This window comes from Dinoponera quadriceps, unplaced genomic scaffold (assembly GCF_001313825.1).
Source record: "Dinoponera quadriceps isolate SergipeBrazil2010 unplaced genomic scaffold, ASM131382v1 scaffold545, whole genome shotgun sequence".
Classification (NCBI taxonomy): domain Eukaryota; kingdom Metazoa; phylum Arthropoda; class Insecta; order Hymenoptera; family Formicidae; genus Dinoponera; species Dinoponera quadriceps.
The window spans coordinates 481,230-504,262 of record NW_014554681.1 but is presented as its reverse complement, the minus strand read 5'-3'; the positions used below and the strand labels follow the sequence as shown (position 1 = coordinate 504,262).

At 39.1% G+C, this 23,033-nt stretch overlaps 1 protein-coding gene across 2 annotated transcripts in view; it reads right to left on the bottom strand.

Moving 5' to 3' along the window:
- The window catches only part of LOC106740835, a 26,911-nt gene extending 3,878 nt beyond the window's left edge, over window positions 1-23,033 (bottom strand). The window contains exons 1-4 of one of the 2 annotated variants that reach the window (XM_014612268.1): window positions 21,520-23,033; window positions 17,713-17,905; window positions 6,833-7,015; window positions 3,871-3,955 (exon numbers count right to left, since the gene is read on the bottom strand). In XM_014612268.1, the coding sequence (XP_014467754.1) occupies window positions 3,871-3,955; window positions 6,833-7,015; window positions 17,713-17,752 (308 nt within the window). In that variant the 5' untranslated portion in view covers window positions 17,753-17,905; window positions 21,520-23,033. The remainder of the gene's footprint in view (window positions 1-3,870; window positions 3,956-6,832; window positions 7,016-17,712; window positions 17,906-21,519) is intronic. The other variant, XM_014612267.1, reaches the window with a different exon arrangement.

Sequence of the window (23,033 nt, the reverse complement as noted above, 5' to 3'; positions counted from 1 at the left end):
GTACCTAAGCATTCCACCGTATTTCCGCGAATCCTGCGATCAGAGCCTCGCTCTGGACGTATAACGAACGTTGAATATGCCTTTCTAATTCCGAGCTCCGTTTTTCTCGTAATAAAACATATTTATCGTAAAAAAAATATTTATCATTCGCTTTGTGTACGGCCTCCTTATTCTGTAACTTGCGATGAAGATATCGCTAACGTATCGTTACGCAGCTATTCTGTGATATATTTTAACTGAGTTTGTATTATATATTCACTGGCAGTATGAAAAATCTATAATATACGTAACATGAACTGTACATTTTCAGTACTAGCAGTGAATATACGAACACGCCTTTTGTCTGCAAAGTTTCGTAATGCATATGGAGAAAATGAGTGTCGATTCATATTCTCATATGAACAAAAATATGTAATCTTATATGAAGATAAAATTTGCTTATATGAAGAAATTTTATATAATTCCATTGAAAATATCATATTCTTGTTCTATTTAGGAGTATTTTTCATGAATTGGGAGGAAAAAATATTGAATAAAAAGAATGATATCCTCAAACTTAATTCTTAATTAAGAATTCCTGAATAACGAAAATATAATATTTTTTAATGGAACTACATAGAGTTGTTTCCCGAGCGTTTGGTCAGCGTTGAGCAACGGTTAGCCAACCAATTTATGCTGCTAAGGTTTATACAAATATATTTTATGTCCATATAAGGTATCTATTTTTGCATATATATGACAATATGAATTTTGAATAGATGTTAATTTTTTCCGTGTATGTTACAAAGTATATATGGAATAAGGACGCGGAACATGGCCCCATCTCGCGCCTCGTCGCCAGTTTCACTGTCAAATGCGCGACACGTCTTCATTTATATATAGTACAGTATCCGGTGTATATTTAATCGTGAATTGATTTCCCTACGCATTACGTGAGATGGTAATACGAATTGATACGCATAAACGGCGAACGGCGGTCATTTATCAGAGACATTCTTCCGTGAACATTCGCTTATCACGATTTTCGGTAACTCCTCGGTGCCTTACGGTATGATTCGTTCAAGTTTTCATAGTAGATCCTTTGTTCGGCTCGTATCTCGTCATTGATTTCTCTATCACTCGGCGATAAATAAATATTCGTTCCGATTCCGAGTGACCGGGATGTGCGAAGACGCAGCTGGGAAATGCAACAGGTACACGGCGCCGTCACGACGTGTGTTAGCAGCGTAGCTTTCGAATTTTCTTAAACGGGCGTTCTAACGTATCGTTCGTTCACGAGAAACGTCGCTATTGCTACGCGTATCTCTTCGTTTCTCGCTCGCCGTGTTTCCCGTAGTTTTTCATCAAATGAACGGCAAGTATACGCGTCTTGTATTACGAATGCCGTGCAAAGTTCACGCGATCCGAAGTATGATAATTAGCTCACGTCCGATTATAATTAACGATGTTTTTCGAATCGCGAGTGAATTCGTATGTGTGTGTGTGTGTGTCTGTGTGTTGTGTAAGTGCCATGGATTAGGAGCGTAGCGGGACGAGAGGAACTCGCTCGGGTATTGGCGATCAACGCGACGAGGTAAATAATTTCTTGCTTATTTTGTTTATTATATTTAATAGTCGCGTTTTTATTATATGTCAATTAAATGTCAATTGACCGCTCGTACGGTATGACTCTGCACATCATTTGCTTCTTGGAAATTATAAATCTTCCGCGATAAATGTTCTTTCGAGGCTAATGAATTTAACGCACGCTGTAATTTCATTGAAATTTCAATATTGATTGCTTTGAATAGTGTTTTAAAGTCGGCGAATATTTTTGTGTTACAGGTAAACATCGAGTGAACAGCCGTACCGTATTAGTGAGTGATGGATATACTTTCATTTAAATTTTTTTCACTTTGAGGTAATGGGTCTGTGAACATTTCGCAAACAAAGTCGGCAAACAAAAATCACTGACCCGAGTGAAATATATTTGTTTGTGACTTCGTTATTTGTTTGTGAAAACTGTTGGATATTCACATTTGTTACGGTTATTTCTGTATTATTTCACTTTAAAAGAAGTTAAAACTTCGAATGAACGGCATGAAAAATGTTGATAAACATAACAACTCACAGATCTGCTGCCTTGAAATGAGCCAAGATAGATTAGTGTACGTATGTACACTACTCTATCTGTACAAGATAGATTAGTGTACGTAGTGTAAATATAAGTTAACCCTGGAATATTAAACCTGAAATATTTATACGCAATTATTTTTCTTGTTCTATTATGCAATGCGAAACCTATTCTATTATGCGTGCAAAAAACACAAAACTCGTCAGAACTCATTATTTTTATGTGCCATTAGCCTATTTGGTCATTTTGTACTAGCACTTTTCGATATCTCATTATACAAAAATTATTTGGCAAAAATATCGTTTTGCAAAATTTTTCATAAAGCATTACACGCACGAGATTTCCGGGAAACGCAATTAATAATATAATCACAATGTATCAGTAATTAATTAGACGATTTGAATAATTCGTTACAATTGTTACCGTAGCACTATGATAATTTTCGACAAATATTTTCGAGGTCATTGTTTTAATAAATAGGAGAAAATAAGAAAACCAAAAAAATAATGCTGAATTAATATCTTCTTAGAATATGAAAAGTTGGCATTTTGATCGTGCATTTAAAACGAAATCAAAAGTAATCTAAAAATGAAAAATATCATACATGATCTTCGTAGAAGACAAATAAAATCAGGAAATTAACTATATTCGATTTACAAAAACACTACAATCAGAATATGGTCTTTAATATTTAAATCCCTTCTATTGCGTTGGCAACTAAGTGATTGCGGATTTTAAATAAAAAAGAAAATTCAAAATTTTTACTTGAATATATAACTTTATTAAATTAGGTATTGCCTATTTTTGTCGATGACCTTTTGCCATCTTTCAGGCAGTGTCATAACTCCATGTTCATAAAACTTCTGATTTTTGTTAGCAAAAAACTGAATTAAATGAGATTTTATATCATCAGCGTCATAAAAAATTTTACCATTTAAGGAGTTCTGCATGGAACGAAATAAATGGAAATCTGAAGGCGCAAAGTCAGAGTTATATGGTGAATGCGACAACACATCCCAACCTAACTCCAATAATTTATTTTTATTTATTTATTTAACTTTATTTATTTAACCATATATCGTGTGCCAATTCTATTCTAATTTATTCTTGCCTATCTATATTTTACTTGAAGTAAAATAACGTAAGATCCAACAAATATTTCGAGATACACACAATTTTTTCTTTATCTATATATATAGATTGCTTCAGAGAAATCTTCAAGTAGGAAAATATTCTTTGAAAATTTTAGACTGTTTTTCTAGCAATTTATCAAGTGCCCCCTTTCATGTTTTTTGGAAATAAAATTTCGATTTAAATTTCTACGAAAATATAATTTATTTTAAAATTCATTTAAGGAAATAAATTCTTATACCAACTTACACTTTTTTTTTAAGTTTGACTTTGTCCGGAGCTTCTTGGTTTTTTATTTTTAACTTGAACTACAGGATAACTTTGAACAATTTTATAGAAAGAAGTATGGAACATAAACATTTGGAAAAAAATAAAAAGATGAAGTTTGAGGCAAATGTTTTTTTAGATAAAAATCTTATAAATCTTATAAATCTTAATAGATTCTACCACTGATTAAGATCCTAATTAATTTTTCTCACTTGATCAATTCAGGACGTATCAAAGAATATACTCGCGTTATCGGTTATCATTTTTTTCTCAATAGATTTCATCTATATCTACATATCAGCATATATACTATGTATATATATAATTTCTTTCAAGATGTAGCGAATGAGTTCACTTACCTCTTTCTATACTGGAAGATGATATAAACGATGATCGCATTGCCGACGAATAGCAAAGCAATTAGGACCGTTGGTAGCACAACGTCTGTAACATAATACATATTTGATTAGTATTGATTGGCTAACGTGCTGTGTCATGACGTTGATTCAATTTAACCGTACACTTTGATCACACGCGTTTGAAGTCCCTCGCAATGGGAATTCGCTGTCGGCATTCTAAACATTAATAAAATCATCGACCGTTCAAGGGTCATATTCTCCTCTCCGATGGATCGATAGTATAAATAAACATTTTCGTATTATTTATACCAATCGAATAAGATAGAACGCTCACACGCATAATATGAACTGTACATATCAATGGCGCTTTGATAAGATAAATATTTAACTGCACGAAAGATTTGAATTGATAATGTTTCAAAACTCAATATGAGTTCGACGATCGATTCGATACTTAATATATCGTCGTTATAATGTTGAAATAAAAATTTATCTATATCGTAGCGAAAGTATCCTCTTGTGTGATATACATATTTTTTATAATAGTTTATAAATTTTAATTTATATTCAAATAATATACACGCGATTACGTTCAAATATTGAAATACTTTTTCACGTATTGCATTGAAAATATACATCGAAAATAAAACTTGACACCGACAGCGGTACCTATTGCATGATTCATCTCGGATCTCACATTCAGCATCATCAATTGCGTCATACTGAACTTTGAACGCTACGATGAGTGCTAACTGAAGTTTTTTTTTATTTTACAAGAACTTCTTTAATAATTCATAACACAATATTTTTATCACTATTTCTGTCCGTTGTGTTCATTTCTCATTTAAAAAAATGCAACGCTAATGCCAGTGGTTCATAATAGTATAATTTCGTTATTACAATGTTCAATTTCTATATTATATCAGTATTTTTTTTTTTAATAGCGTAGTTTTTTAGTAGCATAATTTGTCTATTCTTCTCTAAAGTAGTACAAATCTCATATTTTAGGATTTGATAAAATCTAATGTACGTTACATACTTTTTCCATTCTTCTGCGAAAATTCTACTGTGAATACGTATATATAAATTAAATTGATTTAGTGATATTGATTTCCAAATAATACACTAGTGATAACGTTGGTAATAGAAGTATAATATCGATATCGTTATATTCTCATCAGTATATATCGGTATCTCTCATCAATAGAGATAGTATATATAGTATATAAAACTTCATATCAGTATAAAATCGCTACTGAAATATTTTCAGTATTCAGTCCTTGTTCTGATTACATTTTGCAACTTTGCACAGATGATATTTTTATTCACATATAATGTTTTAATGTGCGAATCCACTTGATATCTATCTCTTCAATAACGGATTACTTTCAAAATTTTCCGTCGGTACTTTGGATATAATTTTGCCCGAATATCGAAATCATTATTTTACATTTTGAAGGTCATTTAATATTATAATATCATATCAGAGAACACGTGTGCACAGAGAAAATATTAATGTAACGTAAATGAGAAACGGCATAAACAAGATAAGTGAAATAAATGCTTTTCAAACAACTTAAAATACAACATAAATACATAAGTTTTCGTATTTTTCGTAAGAAACATTCAAGAGATATTTTTGGACGGGAATGGCATAAATACCATATTAGCTTTAAGAAACTGAACGTTTCTCGCATATTTGACAATTATTCGGCGCAGTCACCGAAGCACGTAATGCTAAAAAATATGGCGATCTCTCATGAAAGACATATTAATAACTACAATTTGTTTTTGAATATCTTTTGTTGTCGATGACAATATATTCACAGTAAACCCATATGCGCGTTTTACTGCAAAGAGGACGCATCATCGATTAAGATTCAAATATAGCTAGAGACGTTGATAAAATCGCGCAAACAACTAGAATGACGTCGCTAACTATGCGGGTTTCACAATCGCGTTTTTACGCATTTTACTCGGTATCATCTGGCTGAAGACAGTTAACTGAGCGTCTCTAAAGAAACCCGCGGTAACGAGGGCTCGCATTGACGTTGAATTCGTTGCACTTATCACTCTTTCGCATAAATGGACGAAATTTGCTTAACCGCGACTTTATCTTATCGCGACTCGCGTAGCGAATCTAATCGCTTCCTGAGGTTAACGTCGATAACGATACTCTTGATAACTCGACTCGTTAAATTTCTGCATGGAAAACGTGCCCGGTTGAAGTCTGCAGTCGTGTATAAAACAAAAGAAGTTTCAGATCAGATTGATTTCCCTCTCGAGATTCGACGATATTGATTTGGAAGCGGAATACAATCTTTGAAAGTTCACATAGAAAAGCGTGATTGGTGCCTCGTTGATGTGAAAGTGACCCCTCTAAAATTTCGGATTCGCTCGTTTCGCTCCCGGTGCATATGAGTTTCATGGAAATGAACGTTAATTATTACCGCGCATGGAAGTCCCGCTCGGAACGAGAACGGGGAAGCGTTTGTTTGGGGCGATTTCCACTGGACGTCGGTGACTTTTCAAAAGACCGAGCGTGCCTCGAATAAAAGCCGCGTTTCGTCCTGCTCGAAATCCTCTTTTCCTGAATCCCGCGAACTTTAATATCCCCCTCATATCTCTTCCCTTCGGGCTCGCGGATTATACTCGGATTATAAAACGCGCTATTATTTGACAAAACTGGCTCTCGCGCGAAAAAGCCCGGAACGTTTCGCGCAGCGTTCGCTCCGCTAAAAAATTGTCTAAAATTAGCACTACCTCCATTACGTGACGCCTTCACCGTGACTACCGGGATTCGCGCATCGCGGATTCGCCGACCACTCGCACTCGCACTCCATAACGAACGACAACTGTGATTAACGAAACGACATCGACGAGATCGAAACGGACTCGCGATCGGAGAAACGTGTTTGTTACGTGTTCGCAGTAAAAAAAATCGCCGAGCTAGTTCACTGACCTACGACGTAGTCCGCTTGCTTCATCATGGCCGATTGCGCCGAATCCATAACGGGGCCGCTACCACTCGCGACTGCGTCCTCGCCACGTCCTATCCTCACCCCCGTCCCAAGGATATTGTCCCCGGATAGACTCGCCAGATGATGGTGCTCGTTCTCCGTTTTTAGGATCACCGCTGACGTAGCTGTGAACAGAGTTACGTACGCTCGATTTAGCAATCAATCGTGACCCCAGTAGAACAACGGAAAATCGACAATACGCATAAATAGGTAATAAATAACCAAACAGCGAATAGATAACAATACAAATAGAGGTAACGTCCAAATAAACGGCAGTTATAACGATAATTCTATCGAAATTCTATTGAAAAATAACGAATTATAAGTTAAATTATACAGTAGAAAAACATTTTTTACTTATCTTAAAGTCGATCCTTGTTAAAATTTTTGTATTAAACATTTAACATAGCCGTGTGTTAATTTAACATATTGTGCTTATGTCATCTCAACATTTCATTATCTCAACATTTTGTGTTGTGTCGATATTCAACATGGGTTAACGTTAAAATAACTTTTATATTTGAGTGTCAATTAATAGTAGTAATTTGGTGTTAATTTTTTACACTATATTTGCGTTACTTTTCACATATTCACCTTGGGTTAAATAAACATTAAAATTGAAGTGGACCGTCTGTGTTAAATTTAACATAAAGTTTTTTACAGTGTAGAAAATGAAGTTAAAATCAAATATGGAATCAGATCGTCGGGAGTTATCTCCTTGATTATATAATACACCGTCTCGTCGAGACGAATTTTCGAAATTAAGATTGTCAAATGATATTCTCTTTTATACTATAGGGGAAATCGAGTTGTAGTCTAACAATAGAAGAAATCGTACCTTAATTAATATAATATTCCGAACAGGGAGTCAGAAATATTTCGGCAATGTAAAAAGTTTCCATTGTTCCTCTCCGTGATATTTTTAAAACCTTCGCGGAGTAAAAATTTCGGAAGTTTATAATCCGGAATACTCTCTAACTGCTTTTTGTCTGTTTACGAGCCGTTTGTATTAATATTTGCAGTGGAAAACGTCGAGCAGAGCGTGTCGATATATACTTCACGTTTCGTCGAATAACATCGCGAAGCCGCGTTACGTAAAACGCCCAACATAACTGTAGTCGCACGATCGATGTTGTCGATAACGTGGAATAATGTCAAACACCCGATGAAATCTGGATTTGCGCGACATGGCGACAAACCTCATCGATAATATCGATATCTCGCGGCCGGTGTAAGAACAATATCGCCGGCGCGTCGTTGAAGCCGGTGGCATCGCATATCGATTTCGACGATCCTTCCTGCGGTCAAGGGGAGAAATAAGCGAGCGATTGGTCGTTTGTGCTTAGGGGCGTTTTATTGACCGATCGATAGTCGCGGTTTCTGCAAGAGGGAGGTTAGGTTTTATATTGTCACCCTCGAGTCGCGTCGAGACAGCATCGGGTGTCGCGTGTCTTGTTCTTCGCCGCGTTAATTAATGCACGTTGCTCTATCCGAGAGCTCGAGACGCTTGCGCTGAGAAACTTCAAAACGAAAAATTTCCTAAGAATATTATAATATTCCTGCTTACATATGAGAATATCATGGATTTAAGACTATTGTTTTTCTGTATACGCACTGCGGGCTTCGTCCGATACGAAGGAATGCTAAGAGTCCAACGAGCTGCTGGATCCAATCTTACCAAGTCTGGCTTCCATCAGCGCCGACTGAATCATAGATTCCGCGGGCAATTTCGCGGGAGTCTGGTTATCTCTTCTACTTCTTATTCTTTCTTTCCTTTCGGCGCGTCGGTAATTCGAACTCGCGAGTGCTACGTATTATACCGTTACGTCTCGATTCCGGGCCGCGCGTTTTTACATGTTCTCTCTTTCTCTAGAGAGAGAGACGCTCCCGACAATGCCGAAGAGAGCCGACCCGCATATCTCGAGCAACAACGCCCATAAAACACGTTTACGACACGCGCGCGTTCGTCGTTTTGGCTCAAAGCGCGCGCGCGCTCGAGCCGGCGGGGAGCGCTTTTTCCTAGCGTTAAACGTCGCGTTACCGTTACCGCGAAACGCGCCCCGCGATTTATCCTCGTTCGCCGCTTCTCGGCGGATTGCGAAATTACACGCGAAATTTCAGCCACCTTACCGTCGCCGCCGGCGTCTCCTCAAGAAAGAACGGCCGCGAAATCGCATTCCGTCAGCAGATCGCGAAATTGCCGACTCGCGAAGCGCGTTTAGATAAGAGTTATTCTGCGACGATATCCGCGCGCCCGATAAGATGTTGACGAGAAGCTATATACATTTTTTTTATTACAGTTCACACAGAGATAATTTCACTTATTATCGTTACTTAAATCGCAATTTGAATAAGTAATTTCAATATTTAATTTTGTCGTTCCAATTTGCCACAACTGCGAATTCCGAGGATCGTCAGCTCTGGATTCTGCGGAGATTGTAATCAAGCCGGTGTTAACCGGTGAATAGACACGAGAGGAAAGATTGGAAGAGAGAAAAATCGATTATCTTATTGTTACTGATATTCTTTTTAATCGTTTCAATTTCGTCTTAATGTAACCGATGCGCGTTTCTCATAATGTATATTTATTATCGAGCACAATTGTGCTAATTTATTTCCCTCCTCCAAATTACAAAATGTATTGACACCGGATATTTACATTCAGCTTTTAATCAGTGCGATAACTATTCTCACGCGCGCATTTTCTCTCTCTCTCTCTCTTTCTCTCTCTCCCTTTACTCTATTTTGTTTCCGGTAATTTCCATGAAGATTACAGTTTGCATTTTCGCCCATTTCGAAATTTACCGAACACCGTTCTCGCGTCGCCCGAGCTTTAATTTTCACTTCAACTTTTCCAACGGCGGCTGATCTTCAAGCCGATAATACGGAAGTAACGATTTGCGCGAATTGCGGATTAATATTTACCGAGGCGCTATTGAATTTGCCAACAGGCGTTTCTTGGAAAACCGTGTCCTTCTGTTTTCCTCGGAACTAATTTCTCGCTCGTTGAAGAAACGACGCTTTTTTTGGTTGCCGCGTTATTCGCGAATAAGCGCACAAAAATGAGTATAAAAACCAGCGCGTGAATATCTCAGAACTAACGATATTGCCTCATCGGTCCTTTTTTATAATTCCGAAAGCATTTTTTTCAAGGAAAATAACGAGAAAAATTGTCATTTATCTGGCCATTTATAACATATTGTGCGACTTTGCACTTAAAATGCGCTTGAAGAAAGATCTTTCATTAGTGAAAATTTGATCCGTTTGAGATTATTCCTCACATGCAATTTTGTCGTCTATTTTCTTTTTCAAGACTTCGGCTTGCTTAATTTCAGTCAATGATTATTTCAAAGTGCCGCGATTTTCTTCTGCAAATTGACGAAAGATCCATAGCGGGAGAGATCTGATGATTTTGGAATATCTTGTACATATTTTCGTACGTATAATCGCGTGTTTATTTAAGCAGAGACGAACACAGAATTGCAGGGTAATTATAATGCACATGGTGCATCTTGATAAGAGACCGTGAAGATAATATCAGAGCTCGTGGAACATACTCGTGAACGCGAATATTGGATCGTTTGAAAACATTGCTCGTTTCTTTTCTTGTAATTTCCAGCGTTTCTGCAAGTTTCGAGTCGAATTTGCGGAGATAAAACATCTTCTATAAACGACAAGCAATTTGAAACGTTTTATTTTTATCTTAAACTAATTTATGTTTGACTATCGTGTTTCATAAATACTTTATTAGCATATTTAGGAAGTTAAATTTGATATTATGTTAAATACTATGAAATTGAATGCATTAAGTAACGACCGTGCTCTATCAAAATTCTGTAATCTAATTAACTGTAATTCACGAGATATAAAACGTATCAGGTTAAGGTAAAAGAGCTAATAATCGCGATTTATCATTGATCAACTATGCTCTTTCTCTCTATTTATTAAAATCGATTCTCTCAAAATAAGTAAGTCGTACAGAAACCGAGAAATTTAAGAATTGCATTTTATACGACTAAAACTACTGATTCGCGATAAAGCCACGCGTACCCTCGATCAAATTATACGGATGTTTTGAAAAACAAATTTACAAGTTATATAATATAATCAACACTGAATGATTTAAATAATATATTACTTCGGCCTACAATATATAAATATGGAAGCAAATATACACACACATACACGATTTCCTGTTATTTTTTATTTAAATAAAATTGCATTTTATAAGTCAAATTTCGTTCTCTTGTCGTGATTTTACTCGAAATTATTTAATAATTCTACATTTTTTGCAGTATAAAAGTCGATGATATATTCCGGGAGCTTTGAATCGAACGAAACCAAATTATTCAGTCAACCTCGTTTAAAATAAAGGTTAAGTGGAAGATTATTTTCGTTCCCTCGCTAAAAGTTGAAAAATCCTAGATACTTGTGCTCTTTTAAATGCATCTAAAATGCATCCGAAACGTATGGTTCCGGGGCAATTACGATTTTTTAAAAATTCTCGCGCGGTCGCTTTTTATGGACAGGATGTTCCGTAATTCGAAGAAAGACCACGGTCTGGCTCCGCGCAATATTTCGCACAAAGCCGCGGCGAATAAAAGAATCGCAGATACATATAATAAGAGCATGTATCCCAACGTATATTTCGCGTATACATCGGCGAAACGTATTTGCAAGCGAAGCGGAATAATTTCGTTTCCGCATACATGCATGATATTAGCGTATATTTTATTTCGTGTATACACCGGTATACACGTTCGCGCACGCGAAGTGTATATTCAGCATCTTCGTTCGTTGTTGAATGCTTCCTATCTAGTCACGTAAGACGACTTCTAATGTTGCTTTGCTTTCCAATTAGTGTTATTACATATCGGTGATTTAAGTCAATTTCGTTTAACTCTACTTCAATTGTGAATTAAGTAAATCTGAAGAGGGAGATGGAGAAATTAGAGAAGTTCTAAAAACTACCAGAAGAATGAAAAATTACATTTCTATATAAAATTCCTCTTTTAAAGTCAGAATGAAAATATAGGTTTGCATGTTTTTCTCAGTATCAAGTAGGCTAAAGCGGGGCTAAAAGTGCGGCGGATAAGAAGTGCCACTTACACTATTTCATAAAAGACCGTTGAAATATTCTTTCATGATGTTTGAACGCGGGAAGCAGGCAGATAACGATATTACACAGTCATTCGTTGTATTATGGCTGAGGTAAATATACGCAGAATTCGCTCTGTTTCTTAGCTAAAAGTAACTATTTTTTATTGCATATATTTTTGAATAGTGACATATATGTGTGTTATTTATGTGAAAGTCAAATAAGTCATATAATTATCTTGTTTATTTTATAGTCTTTGAATATGTAATATTGAAATTCATCTAGATTTAAGGATGTTTCTTCAATGAACTAACAATTAAAGCCGTTTACTGTTGGAACAAAAAGTGTAATATGGATCTTTTCATTCTAAAGTGGCATTTTTTATCCACTAATTTTGTTATTGCTATTCTGATCTTCTTATAGTTTCTTTTTTTAGGATGCATAATAACGTTCGTAAAATGAAATAAGACACAAAATCAGTAAATACAATGAAATATATAAAATACATACATATATAATATTACATTACATAAATTATATTTATGTGTAATAAATTAATTAATCACAAATATCATTGAAAAGTATTTTCTAATAAAAATTATATAATAACAAAAAGATTATATTATTTTATCGATTTTATATCTAAAATAATAGTGATGGCACTTTTTATCTCATCTCTAAGGTAAAAAGTGCTAAGTGACAACTTCAGATAAAAATATTATATCAGATAAAAATATTATATTATATAAATTAGTAAAGATAGCTTTATTAATTTTGTAGATTATGTAACTGAAACTGTAAAGAATTTTTAAGCAAAAGTACATAATAATAGCTTATATAGTTTCTAGTATATTTATAAAAAACTAAAATTGGCACTTTTAGCCAGCCTATCTTACTCAAAGTTATGCATATTTCTTTTGCGCATAAGTGTTTTCTTTTTATTGTATTAAAGTTATCAACTTAAGCTGACCCGAATTGACAGAAGTGTTGCTAAAAGGCATATAAATGGAAAGCATTGGCGAACGCGCAACAATGCCCCACGTTACGGTAACTGTTCACGTGTGCACTAAAACGTACGATAAGCAGTTCCGCATTCGATTCGTGGGAGGGAGAAAAGAGATCATTGCTATTTTCGTACCTAATTTTTCCACTTTCCGAAGATGACCTGTCGGGGATAATAAAAATAGCCGAGTCAGGATTAGATCATTCGCGCGGCTCGTAGAGTGAACGTGATCACGGTGCATGTACCGCTGTTTATTCTTCCATTCATCGGGTTTACTCGCCGATCGACACGTGCATATTCAAGCGCCGGGGGACATGTACACGTATGTACACGCAACAGTGGTATGATTCTACGAGTAATTTCCGTCGTACGATCGCGACGAGAAGAAAAATAAGTGACCGCAGATATCATAATAACTCAGACGCTCGCTCAGCAAGAGCTGGGGGTGAGGGAATCGAACGATGCGTTATCGTGACTCGAATGTGGGAAGATTTCGATGAAGCTTACTGATTCGGCGCGGGTCAACGGGTGTCAACGAGAATCTTGTGTTCAGGCTGCTGCTTTACTTTTTCCCGCAACACGTACGGAACATGCGCCAGTCACGAGGACACGAATGTAAACGATTCTTTGGGAATAAAAAGTGACATCATTCGACGAACTTTCAAAACACTAAAGCCTATCTTGTTGAGAAATAACTTGTCACGTGAACGCAAATATTTAACTTCTAAAAATGATCCAGAGAGACATTATCGTGGATTACTTCACTTTCGACATTTGCTCGTTTGTGCGGTGTAAACCATCGCGAGATATCACTTCGTCGAGTAACAGTGACGAATGAATTTTCTGACTCTCAGAATTTAAATAGTAAATTCAGGGACGATTGAAGCGGCGAATGGACGAAGGGGGATCTTTTCGGTCTTCTCTCGATGTAATTTGTCATGGATCCTGAGTCGAAATGTTGGTTTTACATTAAGTTTTCAAAAGAAAACGGAAATAACTTCCCATTTATACTAATAGTGCTCCTTTGGTACTATAAAAGAAACTTAGATCTCTTGGAGAGGAAATTTTAAGTTCTACCTTGAGTCTACAAGAAAACGGAAATATTAGTTTCCCATTTATAGCATCAAAGGAACACAATAAAAAACCTTTTAAGACTTAACGTAGAGTTAAATAGATTGAATGTAGAGCTAAAATTTCGACTCGGGATACTTTAAACCAAATCTGCAAATGTACCAGAAACAAACTTTTACTGTAACTTTTTCGGACATTATTTAGGGTAATAGTTTGATTGCATCAGACGTAGCGTTCCAATTTTGCGAATCTCTGAATGCCGAACGAAGACTTTTTTATAAATAATTTCTCAATAAATTAAAAATGAAATAGCAGCCCTTACGATATTAAAGGTGTCGCACGCACTGCCTCTTTAAATACGTGGAAAAGTCAACGAGACAACTCGCACAGGCACCATGTTGGATCGCAAGATACTGAAACGCCGTCGGTCGCTGCGGGCTATCCTGGCCCATCGTCCAATCGCCGCCAATTGTCGGCAGCCCCATAATACAGTTAATCCCCGAATGGCCGGCGTAATGGGGGAGACCAGCTAGCCTTGCCTCTAACACGATCCTGAATTATTTCGTGGAACGGCCGCGAAGAAAATTGCGCGTAAGAAATTTTCGGTGCGTATTAGACGCGTAGTCGGATTTCGCATGGTGCGAATTTCGTTCTTCCACACACGGTGATCTTCGAATCTTATTTTACTATTTGTAAATATCATATAAAATATTCAACAAATATTTAATAGGTATATACACATCTAATGGATATATACACATACATACTGTGTACACAACAAGTTAGATCAACATCTATCGATCGATCGATATGGATACATCTAACACTTTGTAGAGTTGAGATTTGTTTGACTTTCCGTTTGGAGCGTCTCGATTTACGCGAACTTATGAGGAACTAGTACATCTCACGAGAATGCGAACGGGCAGGATCTAATTACATTCATGCGACGGTATTCGTCACGCGCGTCTTTTGTAGCGACTGGGATTAACTCGCGGATTTATTGTACCTGTGTTTATTAGAGCGACTCTCCGTTCGAAGTCCAAAGTCCAAAGTCGAAATTCTTCGGCTTCGCCGAGGAAGCTGAACGATTTCTACGCCAGCGCTCCTCAGAAATTGCGTCATGGCGCCTTCTCGGAGAGAACTAATTTTAGAGTGAGCGCGGCGAACTTTTGAAAACGGAAGTCTGCCGCACGATATGGACGATGGTTGCAATATTCGTGATAATTTCTATATATAACACATTCAAGGAACGAAAACGAGACCCTATATCGAGCGAAATGTGTAGAAATTTCTATATATGTGTAATAATTTTTATACGTAGCACATTTAAAGAACAAAAACAGGACGATATATCGAGCGAAATGTGTAGAAATAAAATACGGACAAGAGTGATAAGTGTAAGAGTGATGATATTACATTTGTCGGTTTGTTCGTGTTGCTTGTACTTTTTGCACTCGATCTCCTCGCTCTTATTTCTTCTAGCGTCCGAACACGCGTCCGTCTCCATCTAAGTACGAAAAATGCGACAAGTGCAAGCAATACGAATAAACCTTATCGGAATTGTCAATTATCGAAAAAAATGCGAAATACTTTCAAGAAATATAATTACAAGCATTAACTTCTTAAATCAATGCTAATATTGAAATTTATATTCGAAAAATGAGACACAATTAGTTGCTATTGATAATTGTCGTGTTCAGGCGACAATTATCTCTTTCGTCACGAAAAAACAGCAATTTGCAAAATGACAAATTTGATATCGGAGGCACAGCAGTTTTCACAAATGCACACTGTATCATGACAAAATTACAGCGCGGATATATCGTAATTATAACGTGACGTACACACGCCACCGAGTGCAGGAAAGTGAGCAAGGAAACGCGTCTGGTTAATAAAAGGGAAGGGGGTAATGCGCTGTGCAAGATTCAGCCGTTTCGTACGTTACATCAGTCACGTATGCCACGTGCAGAAACAGCGCGAGTCGACCTAGAACTGCGAGGTCGACCACGTGTGGAAATTCCAGAAAATTGTCGAGTTAAGGAAAATGGCTTGCATTACTTCTGTCGCGTGAAAATCACAACAGCGTCGAGATGTGTGTAGTCGTTTGTTTCCGCCGCGTTAAATTACCGCGCAACATTGTTTCCTCGGCGGAACTAGAGTTAAACATTCGCATGCAGATTTAATTTATTCATATTTTATATCGAATTGTTATATTTTAATTGAAAAATATTTTTCACGGACGCAAAGCGTTCCCGACGAAAATGGTCAAATTTGATTTACCTAGATTCGTCGGATTTGATTTTAGACCAATTAGATTTAATTGTAATTCGTTGTTCGGAATACCGCGTTGTGCAGCGGAAGAGAAGTTTTCGAACTTGTTTTCGAGCTTGTTTTCGTGAAAACAGAGCCATTCGATCGTGCATGCATGCATCGCTTCGTGCCGAAGTGTACTTCGTTGAAATCGACGTATAATTTAATGTCAGCCTCGCAAACAATGCCAGCGAACGCTATCTACCTCACGACAACGAAATTTAATTCCGCCACCGGTCGCGCAAACAAACCAATTTCCTTTGTGCATCCGCAATTCCTTCCGGAGGGAACGCTATTCTAATCGATTTTGCCCCAATCAACGGGATTTTGCGTTTCGTTTCAGACTCGATCACTATCGAGACCGACAATCATTATCGTTTTTTTGGCGCAAGGAGCTTAAGTTATACGCAATTAGCGTAGTAAGAAAAGAGCTTTTTACGATGAAAGAGTAAAACGCAATTCCAAGAATATAAGTGCAATGTAATAATATAATATTCAAAACATACAGTACATTATACATGGTTGAATGAAGAAACGGTCCGGGGAGTAAATCCAGAGTTCCCTATTTTAGAATAGCGGGGTTAATATTTTATGGTAAGAAAATGTAAAATGCTTTGTCCAGAAGAGAGTCATTGTTGTAAATGCATAAAACAGTACATTTTTAACGCACCGATAACCTGTGAAATCGCGGGTTAAATTTCAATGGAGTGTAAATTTAGCCAGCAATCGATAACATTTCTGTTCAATCTACTTTTTGTATCGGGCAAATCGTTATCCAACGAAATAATTGTCCGAAAGTCGGAAATTTGAATGATTTATCATAGGTAGTTCAGTCGAACGTTTAATCGTTATTGCTCCTGTTTGGCGCGGGAAATTATTTAATTTTATCGAAATTATTTAATCCGGCCTACCACAATCGATCAGTACAATAAATCCGAGTAGAACTGTACATGTATACATCAATGTCGCGATATTGAAGATTCAAGATTGAATTAAGTTTGTTAAATTGTTTAAAAGGCGTTCTCTGCAGACTGATGAAACTTTAAGAGACCGATATAGCTTCCATTAGACACTCGTACCTTAAGATCGAAGTTGATTCGCCGAGCTAAATCGAACGAGACGGATTTAATAAGTCAATATTCACGCACAGACGCAGAAGCGCGATCTCTAGTCGCTAGGATAAGACCTCTGCCAATACAGCGAATATCGACATCGGACGCGTTTTCCTGCGTCCGGTGTTATCGCGAACGTACCGTGCGAACATACTCGAATATCGCGAAAAGTAATATTTATTCCGACTGTTAACGTATTGTCGCATATAAGAGATGCGTGACACTCACTTATCAGGTTCCTGAAGGTGTCGGTGAATATCCGAATCATCGTGAAGTCTGTTTAGCTCGAAATTCGACAAAATATTTACGAACTCTCAGCCCGGCCGCGTCTGTCAGCTGGTGCGCACCACTACCATCACACGTTCCTTGCACGTAGCTGACTGTCTTGCAGTCCTGCTGCGCCTTCCTCCACTAGATCCTACTGAAGGTCCGAGGGATCGCGTTAAAACTCTTCGAAACTCTCCCCACTTTCTCTTCTTCCCTACCTCTCCTCTCTCTCTCTCTCTCTCTCCCTCTCTCTCTTTCCCTCTCTCTCTTTCTCTCACTTTACACGAGGTTACCGCGTGAAGCCCATTCACAAAGAAAAGAGGAGCGCTCGAGATTCTCCTCGCGAAAACGCCGCAGCTTGCGTGACCGAATCCGCGAGCAAATCCGCGCTTGTGCGAGAAATTCACGACGCGTCGTCAAGGAAGGCGGCTAGAAAGGCCACCACCACCACCGCTGACTACTCCGCTTCTCGTGGTTCGCCGATCGCGGATCGTTCTCGAGGTTCACTTATCTTCCTGCGAGCTCATCAATTAGTACGATGAAACTTAAAGCCTCGTTATACCGCTGGAAATTCAACCTTTGAATCGCGCAATCTTCTTATTGGTGTGAAATTGGAGATTCGAGGTCTTCTCGCTCTTGTCTCCCCGATGCCGGGAACGCGTCAAACGTTAAAGTCGCACTCGTGGGTGCCGAACGCAACTCGAGATCTAGAATGTACTTCTCATTTCTATGAGACCACGGGAGTCCCGAGAACTCCGGGATATGTTTCTATCGTCGAGGTAGAATTCGATTCGAGCAGGAACCTTTGTGCCCTTTTCACCGTGTAGGAGACTCGCGCGAACTCCCACTCAAGAAATTCGAAGTTTCTACCTTCTCGATGTGCAGGGAAATTCGAAATTTCCGCGCGACGTCCTTTTCCTCGACGGAGGAACTTCGGCTCCAAAATAACCCTCTCTCTTTTATATCTTCCTCTTCGAGACTTCTCCGATGTATCAGAAATTCTGCCGTCGTGTTCTTCTCGGAAAACTGGGCCGAACTGATCTCGACACTTATGAAGTCGAAATTTCGCCGTCGGCGCGCGCGATCAAAGATTCTCTCGTCGATCTCGACGAATCCGATTCTCTCGGTCGCGGGGATCCTCGCGTCGCGTTGTCTCGCGCGAAAAGCACACACGTGCACGCCGTCACCGCCTGGAGCGCTCTGCCGTGGCATTCGTCATCGTCATCACCGTCGCCGCTCGGCTCCACCACCTCCCGCGCTTCAAGCTGATCCGTACTTTGACACCGTCGCGTTATGCGACGTCGCGAGGGACCGACTGAGCGGGACCGACGCTATTTCGTCGGCTTTATTGTCCACCAGCGGCAACACGCGTGGCGCGACGACGACGACGGCTACGACGATGACGACGCCTCTTCCGATCACGCCCTTTGACCTGACGGTATCGGAGGGAAGAGGAGGAGGAGAAGGAGGAGAAGGAGAAGAAAATGGTAAAACGGAAGGGGTTGCCATCTCTTATCAGGTCCCTCGTATGCATGTTCTTTCTCCCGTTCCCCTTCTCCTCTTCCCCCTCTCCGCCAGGATTCTTATCGTTATCCCACTCCGAGGTTTCTTCTTTGTTGAAATTGCGATTTTTTGGTCAGGTAATAAGTAACGTACGATTCGCGTTTACGAGATGTAATTCGCTCAAGCGACAGAGAGATCGAGATCGAATCGATATGCGGACGTTATTTCAAAGAGTGAAGCTTCAATATGAGATATCTTTATTGTAATCGCTGCGTACGTTATTTTCGCACCTCCGAAAGTTGAATCCAGCGGGAACCGAAATTATCGTTGTTTATTCGCTCGCGAATAAAACATCATGGACATCGCGTAGTTTGTGCGATATAAGGTCATACATCGCCACGTTTAATATCGGCGAGAGATCGATAGGACAGATTTGATTATTTAGAGGCGGGAGCGCGAAATCAACGGCAGTTGATTTCGCGCTCCCGCCTCTAAATAATCGCGCGCGGGGATTGTTATCACGAGTTTGCTTAGCATTCAAAGGGTATTGCGCGAGAATTATGTAAAGGCGAAAAACAACGTATTTCGGCTACGAATACGCACGACTGGCCGCAATTATTCTACCGTGTTATTGATGCACTCTTCTGGCGCCCGCATTTAAAAAGATAATGGCTGCGATGGTGTAATGCGCGTAATCGGATTATGCAACTGTGCCTGCAGCTGAAACGGATCATTCGACGAAGGATCGTTTTTGTTAAAAGCGCGAGCGGCGTCACACGGATTTTACGATTTTCCAATACAATACTAAAAAAAAAATCCGTACAATTCCTTAATGCTTGCGCTCGGAGAGTTAAAGCTTTAATCGCCCGGCGAGTTAAATGAGAGACATCAACGACGCCGATCCATTGTGTCCTCTGTATTTCTCCGTAAATGGACGTCGGGGAAGAGTGGAGACCCTCTCGATGTGGGATTTTCCAAATTCTTTCATTTTTCTCGTGTCACGTACATTCCTGTTTTTCTTTTTCACTCAGTCGCGCTCTCCTAATTTTTATTCGTTCTGCGCACACGGACTTATAATTGCACGTCAAGTTGATTGCGAGATGTTGGGTTATTACTCTTCCATAAGCGAATCACGAAAAGCGGATAATTTTGGAATATTTCTCGTTGTGGTTTTTTGCCATTCTCTTTTTAAAGTTGACTGCATGACGTTCTCTTTGCGTTTAAAAAATTCTGACAACTGTAGCGCAGTTTCTTTGTCCGCTGACCACAGTTATGCAATTTAGAGATGCAATTTCATCTTGAAACTCGCGTTTGTTCGGTAAAAAACATATTTCTGTTAAGTTTATTTGAGATTCACCATAATGAAACTCGGCAATGATGTTTGTCATGGTGGCCTTGTTGCGTGACAAACATGTTACGTCGATCAGCAGAATTTAATGGTTGCGGTCGTTTCGAAGAACACAAACGAAGCATAATGAACAAAGAGAGAAAGATAGAAAAAGAGAGATGTATAGTTTCTCTCTTGATGAGAACAGGAGAGAGAGAGAGAAAGAGAGAGAGTGAGAGAGAGAGACCACAAGCGGAAACTTGCTTCATTTTGTAGCAGCGGAAAATACAAGGCGAGAATCAGTGTATTTTCATGTTTTTGCATAATTTGTAGCGTCTCGTAGAATATATGATACATAGTTTTATAAAGTGGTTTTTACCATTTTAAATTTCGCTTAGCGATTTAAAAACTAACGAATAATTAATTCTCCCAAATAACTTTTTTATCTCTTTAAACATAGATATTGCGAAAGAGAAAGAATTTATATCGGAAAAAATATTTTCAAATCTCCTGAAATATTGGAAATGTTTTTTTTAGACGCGGGTCTTCAATTTCAATCGAGCTTTCGTTTCGTGATTCCATTATTAAATTGAAAAATAAGACAAAAATGGTAACTAAATCGAAAAAAATTGGAAAAATTGAATCGATTCTTGTCGTATCGTCTCCCGGTTTTTGTACTACTAAAACTAATATTTCATTCGTCTCACAAGTTTCGGATATCTGATAGAAAATCTCGGGAGAATTCTACAAGTAATATTTCTGGAGCTCTGTGTGTGTGTGTGTGTTTCGAAATTCTGTCCAATTTTTCAGAAACTTCGCAAAGATTCTAAAAAAAAATGTACAAAGTTTGCTCCCAGAAGAAAAATGATTCGGGACTCTAGAGAGCATTTTCTCGTTCTTCCGAGTCGCCACAAAATTGCACAAAGTGGAGAATGTACCTGGTCTCTCCGTTATGCCTCTTACACGCACGCGTTGCGTCTCTTAACTTTGTGTACGTAGCACATACCCTGCGGCGAGCTCGACGTTTTCTTCAGCGCCTTCACTAATGAGTCATCGTATCGCGGGTACAAAGTCCGTCGACGGTCGACTCGCCTCGAGTCGCTAATCTTCTCTCCTCGGCCGATTCGCTCGATTCGGTTACCTAAGAAATTCCTCCCCGCGAGTTAATATCGCGCTCTTGCCACACCACCGTTGCATTTCTCTCGATCCCTGCTGTCCCCTCTCCCTCTCTTCCTCCCGTCGACACCGTGTGCGACTTTGCACCGTATAGTTACAGCTTGTTAAGCCATAATTAACGGCTCAATTGCCTCTCGTGGCTGAACTTCGCCCGCCACGCAGCACGCGCGTGTTCTCCAGGAATCCTGACCTTGATCTGCCCGCCGGTTTCGTTCCCTTTTTTTTTTACTATTGCTCCCGCTGCAGGCGCATTCTCGCCGGATGCCGCCTCCTCCTCGATAGTGCTCGATCGAGGTCTAATTTCAGATCCCGGGGACCCTCCGCCGCCTTCCCGCGATTCTCGATATCGCCGGGTCGCCCTACGTATTTTCTCTGGCTTTCTTTCTCCCCTCAGGAATTACCGGGCTCCATCGTCTTTCGCAGAGTACTTCCTTAAAAGGACCTCTCGCAAGCTTTCTTCTTAAGAAAGAAACTCTTGGAACAACTCTCGCTATTATCAGGAGCCCGTTAATCCTTCGGCAATCTTGAGAATTTTTTCAACGTCTCTTCGAAGACACCTTCTCTTAAAGTAGGAATTCTAGAGAATCACAATGCTTTTTGGAATAAAACTTAAATATTCTCTCTATCTAAAGATGAGATTCTCGGATCTGCCTCTTCTTTACCGGGCAACGCGTTAATCTCTCGGCGTCACTTCTCTTATGACGGAATCTTCTGTAAATCCCGGATTTTCCTCAAGAATCATGTCTCCTTGAGAATTTTCCTTTTCAAAAATCTTTCGTAAGAATCACTCCTCTCAGAGCGATACCCAGAGCATTCTCTCTTCGTGGTAAGACCTCAGAACGACCTCTCTCTTCGAGAACTCGAGACAGAGCAGGAGAAAAGCCGTCGACGCTCGGGCATCTCAAGCCCTTTCTCTATAACTCCTCTCTTTCTCTCTCTCTCTCTCCCTTTGCTCTCGACACGTGACCTTCCTTCCACGAGGAAAGCAGAACTTCTCCTCGGATTTATTCGACGGTCCTTCGACTCGATCCTGCGACCTTGACGATGCGCTGCGTCTTGAGGCGCGGCGGGCAGGGCTCTTCGTGATCGCACGGCGATTCAAGCTCGCGACAACGCGCGTGCGTGATGATGCGTGAACGCGTGTAAGCGTGCGTGCGTAAACGTGAAACGCGGTGGTGCGAGCTCTCCATTGATAAACAAAAGACAGCTGTTGATATGAGACACGACGCCGCTATGAGGAATGCCGATGGCGACTGGAGGAAGTTTGCCTCTGGCA